General features: G+C 47.3%; 1 protein-coding gene across 1 annotated transcript; it reads right to left on the bottom strand.

Moving 5' to 3' along the window:
* Positions 1-65: 65 nt before the first annotated feature.
* On the bottom strand, positions 66-12,940 carry LOC130908441 (cullin-1). Its single transcript, XM_057823862.1, has 22 exons — positions 12,776-12,940; positions 10,337-10,718; positions 10,048-10,222; positions 9,821-9,988; positions 9,697-9,747; positions 9,547-9,637; positions 5,649-5,812; positions 5,423-5,585; positions 4,248-4,378; positions 4,082-4,189; positions 3,904-4,010; positions 2,220-2,268; positions 2,023-2,154; positions 1,834-1,951; positions 1,664-1,740; positions 1,473-1,591; positions 1,298-1,403; positions 1,082-1,129; positions 933-1,015; positions 756-861; positions 577-690; positions 66-513 (listed from the first exon to the last, which is right to left on the bottom strand). Exons 2-22 carry the CDS (start codon positions 10,474-10,476, stop codon positions 433-435), a joined length of 2,331 nt encoding a protein of 776 aa, XP_057679845.1. The 5' UTR covers positions 10,477-10,718; positions 12,776-12,940; the 3' UTR covers positions 66-432.
* Between the last annotated feature and the right edge of the window lie 369 nt (positions 12,941-13,309).

The following is a 13,309-nucleotide window of genomic DNA, read 5'->3' as shown; positions in this document are numbered from 1 at the left end:
GTAGCCATTTCGACCCGGTTTTCAAGTACTCCCACATCCGGTGACGACAAAGAGTCTCGAGAAGGTTTTAGGAAACCTTTTCTCGTTTATTTCTCACACATTTAGAAAATGAAGCACACTATACAAATGTCCTCCCGCGAGAGAGAAGCGGAACATGCAGAAACCTTTGGATATGGCTCTCTGATTGGCTGAAGGCTAATATCATGAGTTTGTCGCTACGGCGACCGGGCGTTCCTCCTCTTAAAATCTGGCCCTATTTACATACAACGTGGGTCGGCTTTCCTTCAACGCCGAGGTCAGAGTTCAGCCCCGCGTGAGCGAGCGCATCACGATCCACACTTTATTACGCAGACGGGGGACAATAAAAATAAGGGAGAACACAAAAAAAATAAACAGAGGCGATGTCAGGGGCGAGGTGTTTGTGGGCGGGCCTTATGCCAGGTAGCTGTAAGTGTCCTTCTCGCCATCCACTCGCTCTAGGTACTCCTTTTCTATCAGGATGTCGATGCATTTCTGGCAAAAAGGAGAAAGGAGGTCAGCCCCGACCGGCGCTCGCTCGCTACGGACGGGCGTCACCTTGATGACGGGCACGCGGGGTTTGAACCGAGATGATAGCTGGTTGAGGACCTCGGCCAGCAGCTGCTGATGCTTCAGGACCTTCCTCATCTTCATGATCCTCACGATGGCCGCCTGAAAGCGCGAGACATAAAAGGGTTTCACCAAATTGGCACCGGAACATGCGAACGCGCGCCCACCTGAATGAGGAGCTTGCGGTCCTCCTCGATGTTCTTGTGCGTGGTCTCTTGCTCTTGCTTCTGCTCCGTCTTCATGGGCACGTTGATGTTCACGCGCAACTTTTTACTACACACGCAGAACGAGCGTCAGTGTCCGGGAGAGCGGAAAGCGGCCAAAAAAAGAAAAACGTTTCTGACTTTTTGTAACCCAGGAACAGTTTGATGACCGTGTCCGCCTTGAAGTCCACCTCGTCAACGTTGGCGCCCTCGTCTTCCAGAACCTAACGAGGCGACCGGTTGAAGGACGTGAAGAAAGAGGGACGGAGACGACCGGTCGCTTGACTCACCAGCAGTTTGGACTTGAGCAAGATCTGCAGAACTTGAATGAGGATGTCCTGCGAGGAGCAAGGAGACGTGTTAAGCTACATTCACACCACGCCGGCGGGGTGATACGCTAACCATCGTGTATGATGACGCATGGAGCGATAATGTAATCATGTAAGTTGGCGTATATATCAAAAATGACATTGAATGGTTTCGAAGCCAGACGGGCCTTCTCGTACCGTTTTGATCTGCGTGCTGTCCGAGAGCTGCTGCACGGTGTAGCTGTCCTCCGTGTTGTACTGTAGCAAGATGGCCATCTGGAAGGTGGACGCCTGCAGCGTGTACCTGCGGCAAGGGGGTCGTCAGCGTCATCCCGTTGGTATGAGCGCCGAGCTAGTACGGCGTTCCTCGTACCTGTTCTTGAAGCAGTTGGCCACCAGCTCGCCTTTGGACAGGTGGTAGAGCCACGTCAGCTTCCTGCCGCTGTGTCTGCTGGCGTAGAATGCCGTGAAGCGCTGGTAGCTCCTCTCCAGCTGAACGCACAAAGGGAACAGCGCGCGGTCAGGCCGAGCCGAGCCGAGCCGGCAGACGTTTGAGCATTTTACCTCCGAAGGGAGCGCAAAGGTACAGGACTGCTGGAAAGGCCACGAGCCAGAACTCAGGACCTGAATACTAAAGTCCACTGGAAAGACAAAGTCACACGGGCGTCAATCCCCACCATTCCGAGGCGGCGGCGGCCGTTCGTTTTCTCCGGCGGCGGGCGCGGACGACTGACGGTCGAGGGGTTCCGAGTTGGTGAGGTGCTTCTTGAACTGCTCATTGAGGTCCTTGCTGACACCGATGTCCTGGAACATCCTCTGGAGTTTGGACGTGTACTCGAAGCCGCATGCTTGCTGCCAGAGATCAAAGACCGGGAGAGCGCGGTCAAAAAAATAGCCGCCGGCAGGGACGCGGCGGTTCCCACCTTGAGCTTGGAGATCATGCTGGCCTCGGCGTCGTCGCTGGCGCTGTTCTGGTGGACTAAACGCTTGGCCAGCATCTTGGCATAAAACTTCTGGAAAACGTCTTTGTCTTCGATGTACTTGAACACCACCATCTGGAAGACAAATGCGGCTGCAAAGACCGGTCCGCGAATGACCGCCGCCGCCGCCGCCGGCTTACCACTTGGTTAAGCGTGTCCTCTAGCTCCGCCTCTTCGGGGTTCTTGGAGCTGATGACAAATAACGACGGCAACCAATCAATAAACGGGAAGAATATCATCGTGAAATTGAGCACTTAAAGCAACGAGATGTAACTTTTCAGTTTGGGTAGATTTTAGCGACGCCGGTGGACAATAGCGGTAGTGTTTTGCCTTTAGGAAGCGTTTCCCATAAAGACCAGCGCACACCTGCAGTGTTGTTAATCTTACTTTAAAAAAGTAATTAATTGCAGTTACACATTGCTTCTCCCAAAAAGCAATTGAGTTAGTAACTCAGTTACCTGAATACAAGAGTAATTAGTTACTTGGCAAAGTAACTAGCGGTACCTTGTTTTTTTTTCTTCCTTCCTCAAAAAAACATTAAAGTTGTTAAAATTGCTCCCATTATTACATTAGTTCCCTTCTTTCTACTTTCGACATGTGCAAGTTTTAAAACAGTTTCATCATTTAAAGATAGATTCAAGTCAAGATTTTGCCGATTTAGATATATTTAAGATAAGTTACTTAGGTTAACTGGAAAGGATGAACAGAGCCTTCCTGGGAAGTCTACTGCTTTACAGTGGCGGCTATTTACCAACGCCGGCGAGTATCATTTCGCATCTAGTTCTATATACATGTAATATCTACTGTAGCATCATGTGGGCATTGTTTGTTTTTTTGCCTTCAAAAGACAACGTTTAACTAAGCATTGTCATTTTTCTCCTCTTGCCGATTTCTGATATGGTGACCTTGGAACGAGTTTGCCTCCTCGCCTGAGTCCATTTCACCTTGCTGTTTTGATCGCTGTCGACCTGAATAAATTGTCAACTTGTTTGGAGTGAGCCTTCTTTAAACCTTTCAAAATGGAGTCAGTACAAAGGGTTCAGACTAAGGTGAACGCGCAGAGTTCAGCCCTTCTGGCCGGATTGCCGGGCTCCCGCCAGCGCGGGTCTGGCGGTTCGGCTGGCGCGGCTCCGGCGGTCTGCCTACAAAGTCAGATTCCTTCAACTCTAATGCAGTTATTAACAACACTAGTTGTAAGATCATCAATCGATCAAAAATTAATCTTTCAGTCGCCTGCATATGCGTGGCTAAACAATAGCATATGACGGATAGCGACGTGGGTTTAGCGATAGTTCGTTGGGGGGGGGGGGGCACGCCAGTGAGTGAAAGTTGGGCCAATGTTTATTCTGTGTATCCTGGTAGTTTTTTCCCCCCAATCTCATACGAAACTTTTTGTCTTGTTGCGCAGCCATCTTTGCAGAATGCGATTGAAAAATGCTGTAAAGCAGTCAGCTGATTTGTTTTTTTTTGTGTGTGGCAGGGTTCCTGCCACCCTCCTAAAATAGTGTCAGTGAAAGCAATAACAGACCGCTCAATATATAAAAGAGGTGTCATTAAACTAGTTGTCAGTCAACATATTATTACAAATGTTATGAAAATATTTTATAAAGGTTGAAAAGTTACCTAGTGTTGCTTTAACTAATTCACCTTCATTGACAGCGAAGGACAAAAAATGATGCCATCAATGGCAGCCAATGAGTTAATAGTATGAGGGGAAAAAATTAGTAAAGAAAAATAGGAAGTCATTATTTCAAGATTTCAGAAAAAGATTGTGTGAATAAATTGTCCAGGAAAAAACATGATCATGTGAGGAAGTGAGGAAACCTTTTCTTGAGCAGCGAGTCGCAGTATCGGGCGAGCAGCTCCGGCGACTTGCTGGACGACTGCGCCATCCTGGTGACGGCGTTGTTGTTGATGAAGCGGCCGCACGCCTGAGAGGAGCCAGGGGTGTTAGGGAAAAAAAAAAACACTCGGGCCCCGCCCCGCCAAAGACCGGGCTCACCTTGTCCAGGGCCGCCACGAAACCGGCGTCGTTGTTGAAGGCCGACATGACCAAGGCGTTGTACTTCTTGTGCACGTCCAGCGTGGTCTGCACGTACACTTTGGGGTCCTGAAAGAGGCGAGCGTGAGGGAGGCCCGTCGGTTCGCCGCTCGTTCGACGGCCTTACATTGAGCGCCGCTTCGCCGCACTTCTCTATGGCGGCCAGGCCTTGGTTGTGGATGTGGGTTTCCAGGAGCTTCTTCAGCTCTCCCAGGCCGTCCGTGATGCGCGACACCAGGTTGTACATGCGACCCAAGTCTGTGCGCGACACGTGTCATTAACTTTTTGCATTTTACTCATGAAGGCACCGTCTAACTGCTTGCATTATTATAACAAAGTTATTATAATCAATCCGGGAATAGTATCGTTTCGCGTATTTACTGTTTGTATTAATCTAACACACCCAATATAAAAGAAATGGTACTTATACCATAGTTTAAGGAAAACAAGCAAAATATAGGGCATAAGAGATACATGACGCCTTCATATCACGGAAGCCCAACGTGTGCGTCATGCAACTGACTGAACAATATTGATGCTGACGAGGTAAGACATCTGCACCACCAACTCTTGCAATCAGTTCTCCCGAACAGTCCAGAACAAATGGCGGGATGCCCTGTCCCAACACAAGGAACACCGGAGAACGCCCAATATCCAACTGATCACACGACTGACAAGACTCCAAGAGCCCGTTTGATGCTGAGGTGGCAAAATCTACAACCTTCGTTGCCCCGACAACAGTAACTACCGAATCCTGTCCAATCTACAAACAGACAATAATGCTAAACATACCCTTCTTCCTGCCCACAGCCCGCCCCGCGAGAGCCTTCAAAAAGACAATCTTTAACTAATCGTTTTCATTTTTTCTCGAGGAACCTTTTGTGGACTTGTGATACGCTGACCTTGCCTCCTCGCCTGAGTCTGTTTCGCCTTGCTGTTTGATCGCTGTCGACCTGAACAAATTGTCAACTTAGTTTTCAGTGAGCCTTCTTAAAACCTTTCAACATGGAGTCAGTACAAAGGGTTAAGACTAAGGTAAACGCGCAGAGTTTTTGTCCTTTTGGCCGGGATGTCAGGCCCAGGTCGTCGGAGCTGACCCAGCGTGGGTCCGGCAGTTCGGCTGGTTAAAAGGTCAGACTCCGTCACTCGTTAACTCAGTGACGGAAGGCGCTTGAAGCGTCCAGCTGGACGAGGAAATCATACCAAAGTGTCAAAAATTGGGAGTACTATCATGACAATGGCTGTCATTTTGGGCTTCCTGCTCCCGCGCGCTTTTGAGGAAAAGACGACGACCTGACCGACCTTCGTTCTTGTCGGCGTCCAGGAGGTTCTGGAACTCCGTGTGAAAGATCTCCAGGTGCTTCTCGATGAGGACCTGCTCGCACTTCCTGGCCAGCTCGTCCTGCGTGGACTCGTGGAGGTAGACCTGCACGCGCCGCTGCTCCTCCAGCAGCCGCGCCTCCGCCTGCCGACAGACGGAGGTGAGCGGCCGTTCGCGACGAACTTCTCCGCCCGCCCGCCCGCCTACCTTCTTCATGTACTCGGTGACCGGGTTCTGCTGGAGGAACTCTGTGCTCTCGCGCGTGTAGAAACGTTCCGTGTCCGTCAGGAACTGGCACTCAAAGTACTCTTTGTAGACGGACAGCGTGGGGCCTTTGGCGAAGGCGTCTTCCTCGTTCAGGCCCAGTTCCACTGTAAGGAAGGAAAGATCGCTCGTGAACTGCTTGCCACGGGGCTGCCGAACCCTCTTTACCTAGGCCTAAAGGCCAAGATAATGAAATTCCTTCAAATGTCATTCTTATTTTCGCATCTTATTCTCCGCGTTTTTTCGGCGCCGCGCAGCCCGAGCCGTTTGACCTATCGGCACTGTTCAGATGTCAACATTGCCGGTAATTTCACGCCACGCAGGGAGTTTTTCATCGACCCCAAAATTTTTTCGTTGACCCAGTAATGCCAATTTTCCTTTTTTTCAAAACGCTACATGTCCTACAATTTTGTACCAAATAACATAATTTGGACATTAAAAATTCTGGGATTTTCTGGGAAGACTGTATACAGAATTTGGAAAAAAAAACTTTCCCTTTCTCATTTACTTCGAATGGAATTTACATTGCATTGATGCCATTGGCCATGCATGTCAAATCTATTGATGCCAATGTACTTGGATTCCATTGACGCCTATGTAAGTTGATGCCATGGAGGTCCAAATTTCTCATTAGTTTTCAATGGCAAAATAAAAAAACAATGTCCCCAAATCAATAGGAAATAAACAGATATCATTGGACGTGTGCCCCAAACGTCCCCGATTCCTTTGACGCATATGGAAATAGATGCCACTGACTAGAGGCGTGTGAAATTTCCGATTCTTAAATTATTCGCAATTCGGCCGTGGAAGATTCGAGAACAATTCACAAATATCCAAATTCCGATTATTGAATTATACCAGGTAAAGTGGAAGTAAAACACAGTCAGCGCGGCCTTTGGGACGCAATGAGGAACGGACTGAGAGTAAATATCATGTTCAACTCATGCCGCTAGATAAAAAAAACAATCATACCTGACTGCGGCTGACGGCCGCTACAAACAACGCCCAGTTGCTAATTGCTACAAACATACGGCTACAGTAGATATCACATATATGTAGAACTCGATGCAAAATGACAGACGACGTCGGTGTTTGAACATGTATTATTGAACAGAGATGCGAAATGACAGACTTTCCGGCGTAAGTAAACAGCCGCCATCTTAAAGCAGTAGACCTCTCTAGAAGGCTCTGTTGTAGCGAACTTAATTAACTTTTTATCTAAAATACTCCTAAATCAGCAGAATCTTGTCTTGAATCTATCTTTAAATGATGAAATCGTTTTAAAACTTTGACAAAAGTAGACAGAAGGGAAATTATGGAATAACGGGAGCAATTTTAACAACTGTAACAGTTGATTCACAACATTAAATTAATTGAATGTAGTTTAAAGCTGCTGATACTGAATGGCGACTGGAGTTTTTTTATTTACTGTTATTTTTGTATATTTGTTTACTGTTATATGTTAACTTGATACTGAAATAGTAGTTTGGTTTAGCCTGAGAGGATGTTTGAACAATTTTGGAACTAATGTACAAAACATGAAAAAAAATAAAAATAAAAAAAAGTGAGGGGGGGTGCATCAATAATCGTTTTATAATCGAATCGGAGCCTCTGAATCTTAATCGAATCGTTAGGTGCCCAAAGATTCCCAGCTCTATTTCTAACAATATATTTTAGTACAAGATAACAATTGTGGTTTATTACAGCCTACATGTATTTAAGGTAGAGGATCACTTTAAAGAGCATACGACACGAGAAAAAAAAAAAAGTCTTAAACGGCATTATTATGTGAATTAGAATCATATTTTGAGACAATTCGACTATATACAACAATTTAGCAAAGCACAGATGACGAGAAATTAGCCTTTTAATCTGCCGGTTAGCCACGCCTACCATTATAGGGCTTTAGCGTCCCCAACAGGTGGATGACGTCAGCGGTAGACTGGGCTCATCGATTTTACTATTCAGCCCGTTGAGGGGGAATTATTCAGAACGAGGAAAACGCGACGAAGAAAGCCGCAAAATGTCATTGTTTCAGTCTCTCTACTCCGATATTTTTACAGGATATTCTTTTTATCCAAGTATTTTTCCCCAATAGCAATATAAATGGCTTGAGAAGGACCAGTCAGCCCGTCGAGGGGGAACTATTCACAACGAGGAAAACGCGACGAAGAGAGCGGCAAAATGTCATTGTTTCTGTCTCTTTACGTCAATATTTTTACAGGATATTCTTTTTATCCAAGTATTTTCCCCAATTGCCAAATAAATGGCATGGTCATGACAAATAACAGTCTTGTGCTGAATGGAATATGAAATAATAAAAATGCATTTATTCAGGACGACATGGCAAAATTACTCCATAATGGTCAAAACTGTCGACTTCACCTAAACTCCCGAACTATATTTTATGACACCTAAATCGAACATATGTCATTTCCCTTCCCCGGCTTCGGAGAATGTAAACAAACCAGAAGGCGTGACAGCTAGCCGACATGCTAACCCCAACCGAGTAATGTTTCAAAGTCTTCAAAGCGGAAAATCACACATAACTATCCTGGATTATTTGACATGACGACCCGGTTGTCTATTGTCGTCGTGGATCGGCAAACCGCCCGGCGGAGAGCAATTTACAGTTCGTTCCCCGGAGGAGGGTGGCTGGAGTTATTGTGCCGCTAACGTGCTGCTGCTAATGAGCATTAGGACAGCTTTTTACATGCCTATCAATGATCAAACGTAAGTAGTCCTTCATTTAAAAGGAAGTTTGTAGTGTTTACTTTGTAATCGCTGTATTCGTATTTGACATAATACAAAACAAGATGTTTACTCACTTCCTCGTTAGTCCAATGGTCCCACAGTAAATATCCACGGTGAATGGGAACCTTTTGAAACTCCAAAAAGGCGCATACGCCTCTCCCTCATACAGAATTATTTTTCTGCAGCTGTTTGGCTGGCGTGATGCGAAAAATAAACATATTCATCCGCAAAATCAGCTGAATCCTTCGTCCCCATACACAACAGTACGCTGTATAGTGAAGAGGACGTCTTCTACCGTACACGTCACAGCGCCCTCCTCCTCAATGCAAGACCGAAGCCGGAAGTCACTCATTTTCCTGGCGCGGGATTGAAAAAACTAAATAAATATAGCGATCGCTTCCACACACATCCAAGCGGTCCATATCATTCAGGAGCATAAAATACCGCGTGTATTATGAAATAAACATGCTTTTTCGTGTCCCAGGCACTTTAAAAAGACCTACCGTAATTTCCCGAATATAAGGCGCACCTGTGTATAATGCGCACCCCAAATGTACTTGTGAAATCTAGGGAAAATTATTGTACCCGTTTTTAACGCGCACCCTAATTTTAGCACCAATAAATATTAAATAGTTTAAAAATTGAAAACCAACCTGAGTGGGGCTAAGATCTGTATCTCCACACAGCAAAGCCCTAGAAATTTCTCAAATTGCAGTTTCTTCTAGTTCATGAAGAAATATTATCAATATTTACAGGGGGGGTGTGGAAAAATCCTGAACATCGTCTTTCATTTATACTTGTGTGTTTGAAATATTACTTTTGAAAAGAGAAAAATAAGTTAATATTCTATTATGTAATTTAATTTTTTAAATTAAAAAACAGCCATTTTCTTAACCCCCCCCCCCAAAAAAAACAAAAGAAATATACTTTTTTTTTTTTATCAAAAAAAGGGGAAAAAAATACAATTCCAAAATCAACAATTTTTTTACATTTATTATTTTTGGGGAAGGAAAACAAGCAAATATATTTGATTTCATTTCATTTTTTACAAATATGTATTTTTTCAAATGAAACAACAGCGACTGACCGTAAGACTGGACCACGCCGCTGATGAGGCGGGTGTTGATGGTCTCGCCGTTCCTCTCGCGCTCGATGAGCTTCAGCACGGCGTTCGTCACCTGACGCGGGCGTTGGTGGTCAGAAATGAGCGGGGAACATAGAGCGCATGCCGCCTCACCTGTTTGTTGAGGGGTCTGAACAAACACTCCCTCCAGGTGACCAGGGCCAGCTGCGGGAGAAAGAAGAAACGCAAGTCAGCCACAAATTCCCCTGGCGGACGAGCCGGCTCGGTCGGTCCCGACCGAGTAAATTTCGTAGATGCCCTTGCGTCCCTCGTCGCACTCCCGCCGGACCCAGTGGCGGTTGAGGTAGGCGCAGATGCCGTTGAGGACCTTGCTGGAGAAGCGGTAATCCTCCCACTGCTGAGTGTAGAACTTGAGAACGCATTCGTCCATCAGGTCTTCGCCGTCCTGAAAAGAGAAGACGCGTCAAGCCTTTTCCTTCCCCGCCCGACGCTCTGCCGCTTCACCTTGAGCAGGCTGGTCAGGTAGTTCTTCAGGAACTCCTTCAGCCTCTTGTAGAGCTCCAGGCCCACGAATTGGGCTCCGCCGGGAGTGTTGGTTTTTTTAGAGGGCTTGGTGGGGGGCGCCGAGCCCCTGCCCTGGCTGGACTGGTGCACGCTGGTGCAGTAGTTGTACACGTGCCTGAAGACGAGCGTTGAGGAAATCTGATCGCGTTTGTTGATGCGCCCTCCAACCCGTCCAGCGGAATGAACGAGAGAGGAAAAAGTCAAGAGAGGCGACTTGCGCAAAGGATACGTGTAGAGTTCCATGTATCTGGACTTGGCCATGCTCTGTCTGGTGTACACCTGCTGGATGCCGGCCCGCAGGTCGTCCCAGATCTGGTCCAGGCCGATCTGCTTCAGGCCGTGCGGGTTCTGCGTGCGGTTGGACGACATGGCCGCGGCGGCGCTGCCGACCGGCGGTTCCCCGGCGCTGTTGCCGGGCGGCGAGGAGGCTCGGGAGCGGCGGCGACGGCGATGCGGGCGGGGCGGCGACGCGCGGCTCTCACAGGGCGCGCTCCATCGGGGAGCGGCGACGGCGAGGGGACGGGGCGGGGACGCGCTCCCGCTGGCGACGTGCAGGTGGCGCTGTGTGCCGCACCTACACCCCAGAGCTTCCGCACTCGTCACCAGGTGACCTGCGCGCCGACAAAAACAGAACATTTACTTTCCCGTCATTCCGGCGTCAGGTCGCGCTCGGACGCGTGAACGCCGATAGACATCCGATCCCTTTGGACCGGGGGACGGTCGCCCGTAAAAGTCCCGAAATCATCAAACAGATCTGTCCAAAAAAACCTCATTGAATGCCACAAAATTAAAAGTGAATTAAAAGCCAAAATCCAAACAAAGTGACCCAAAATCCAATGACAAGGCACAACGTCCACAGAAAATGATCCAAAACGTGACCTGTAGGTAGCCTAAAAGCGGCACAAAATGGACGCATTGCCTGCCATTGACCAAACGAGACACCCCATTCATTTTAACTAGGAGGACCGGCTCATTTTCCAGTGCCACTGATGACGCTAGACATCCAATCCATTTGAAGTGGGACGGTCAGCAGCAAATGAATCTTGCTTCAATGGTTTGGACCTCTATTAGTGATGAACTCATTGCAACTCACAACCGAAGCATGAAAAAAACTTTTCATGGCCCCTACTCAGGCCTCTGGGCAGCCATGATGGTAGGGGCGACGTTCGCATCAAACTGGACGTCTCATCAGTGGCCACAGCACGAGAATATCACATTATTAAAAGATGTCTGTACACAAGTGAATTGTTCAAATAGTTGTGAAAACAAAACATGAAAGATGTTTGAGCACAACTGATTTTGAGTCGGTGACGCTGGTTGAAACTCAACTGACCAGGTTTTGCGACTGTGGCGTCGCTGTCGGACGGACGGCCTCACAACCAGACACGGGTACAGAAATATCCCGGGGTGAAAATATGATACCGCGACGGCCCCGTCCGAGTCCGGCGCGTGTAAATGAAACCAGAAAAGCGGCCTTGTAAGAATGACTCTGCGGAGCTCCTCGGAATCCTCGTTTTGGCACATTTATCAGGGCAGTTAGCCAGTGGCTCCTACATTTTCAAACCTTTGACCCTTACAGTACATATTCCTAAGACTCTAACTTAGTTCACCATTTCAATTCAAACTACACTCATTACTAAAAACTTCACCCACTCCCCCGGCCAACTAGTACTAGTACCCTAAACTTACTGTCTTTTTTCAGACTATAAAATGAACAAGTTGGTTTTCATACAGTAGACACATTAGTGCATCCTTACACTGCATTTGTCATCTTAAGGCGCAAAGTCAAATTTGAGGAAAAATGAAGGATTTTAAGCGCACAAAATTCACCACAACACAGGTGGAAGGTTGTTGATGTGTTTCCATAGTTGCAGTGTTGTCATATTATTAAAGTTATTATGTGCTCAATGTTAAAACGGCTCATTTAAGAAAACATTTGCTCCGTTGATGAATTATTCCATGGTTATATTGCGGACACTGCTCAAATCACAACCCGACCTACTAGTGTACTACTCCCATTATGATCATGTCAGCCTTCCTTTTCTTTCGACAGGCAAATTTTCCACTCCTACGTAGTTCAACTAATACGATTTGCGTTCATCCAAATCCTCCTTTTCCAACGTATCGTCCCCAACTGAATCGGAGCACCTTGCTGAACTAAGCCAATTGTCTCGTTGAGACGCTAATGACATTGTCGGTGGGGTCCCGTCACAATCGCTCCCGTCCCGTCGGACGGACGGGTCGTCGATCGGACGTCCCGTCCGATCTTCCGAATGGAAACTAAATCTTGTTAGATTGGAAGTGCGTGGCTGTTGGTGGGGAAGAGGGACACTCGCGCTACGACGCCATTGGTGCTGCTAGCCGAGAAGCTTAGCCGCATTTCGGACGAGTCACGTTAGCTCGCCCCTGGTACGACATCTGAGGGGAAACATCCACGCCATTGGTCTCGGCTCACACCTTCGACAGCCGGCGAACCCGCCGGGCTCCATTTAGACGAGCGAAAACACGTCGCTCGGTGAGCTTGTGTCGGTGTTTAAAATGGCAGCCGAGCCGTCAATAATGAGTCAGGAAAACACGCCGCTAGCCGCTAACTGTAGCCGGCTAGCTCGTAACTAGCGCGAATGTCACGGGGAGGGAATGAAAAGAAACCCTCCAAATAAGTTCTTACCATGTTTGTAGGCCGTGCCGGCCGCTCGGTGTACGCTGGGGGCTCGTGTAAATGCTTGCGGTCGCGTCCTCGCGGCCCGTCGTTACTGTGCTGCTAACTTGGCTAACGCTGCTAAGTGGCTTTGCTGGGCACAAAGATGAGCTCAGCAAGCGGAGAATCGCGATGCTTTCGCGTACGCTCGGAAAATGTCACCTTCACCTCCCTCGCCGGCTAAAACATGACACTGTCACTTCATAAATTTGAAAATCAGCTGTAGTTCACTTCATATTTTTGTCCTTGGTGTAAAAAGTCTAAGACGTACTGAAATTTAGATTTTTATTTTGCAAACACCCAGTCAACTTGAGCATCGCACTGAAGAACGACCATAGTTCCACATCTCATCGCTGATTTTTTTTTCTTTGCAAGAATTAACTGTTATACCACGATCAACTTCTCAAACTTTTGATATTCTCTTTGCAGATTTCTGGACCCATATTAAACTCGTAGCCTTTTTTGACATCTCATTTCTTACTGATTGAAATACATGATTGTACA

Source organism: Corythoichthys intestinalis, chromosome 20 (genome assembly GCF_030265065.1).
Source record: "Corythoichthys intestinalis isolate RoL2023-P3 chromosome 20, ASM3026506v1, whole genome shotgun sequence".
NCBI lineage: Eukaryota > Metazoa > Chordata > Actinopteri > Syngnathiformes > Syngnathidae > Corythoichthys > Corythoichthys intestinalis.
Note: the sequence above shows the minus strand (reverse complement) of the source record. Positions and strands in the feature narration are given on the sequence as shown.

What these genes read in the sequence shown, in the direction of transcription:
- LOC130908441 (XM_057823862.1), bottom strand. Translation starts at nt 10,476, where the DNA reads ATGTCGTCCAACCGCACGCAGAACCCGCACGGCCTGAAGCAGATCGGC. An exon ending in CAACTCGGAACCCCTCGACC is followed by an intron (nt 1,741 to 1,833) that starts GTCAGTCGTCCG and finishes TTGTCTTTCCAG; the next exon opens with TGGACTTTAGTATTCAGGTC. An exon ending in TGCTCAAGTCCAAACTGCTG is followed by an intron (nt 1,016 to 1,081) that starts GTGAGTCAAGCG and finishes TCGCCTCGTTAG; the next exon opens with GTTCTGGAAGACGAGGGCGC.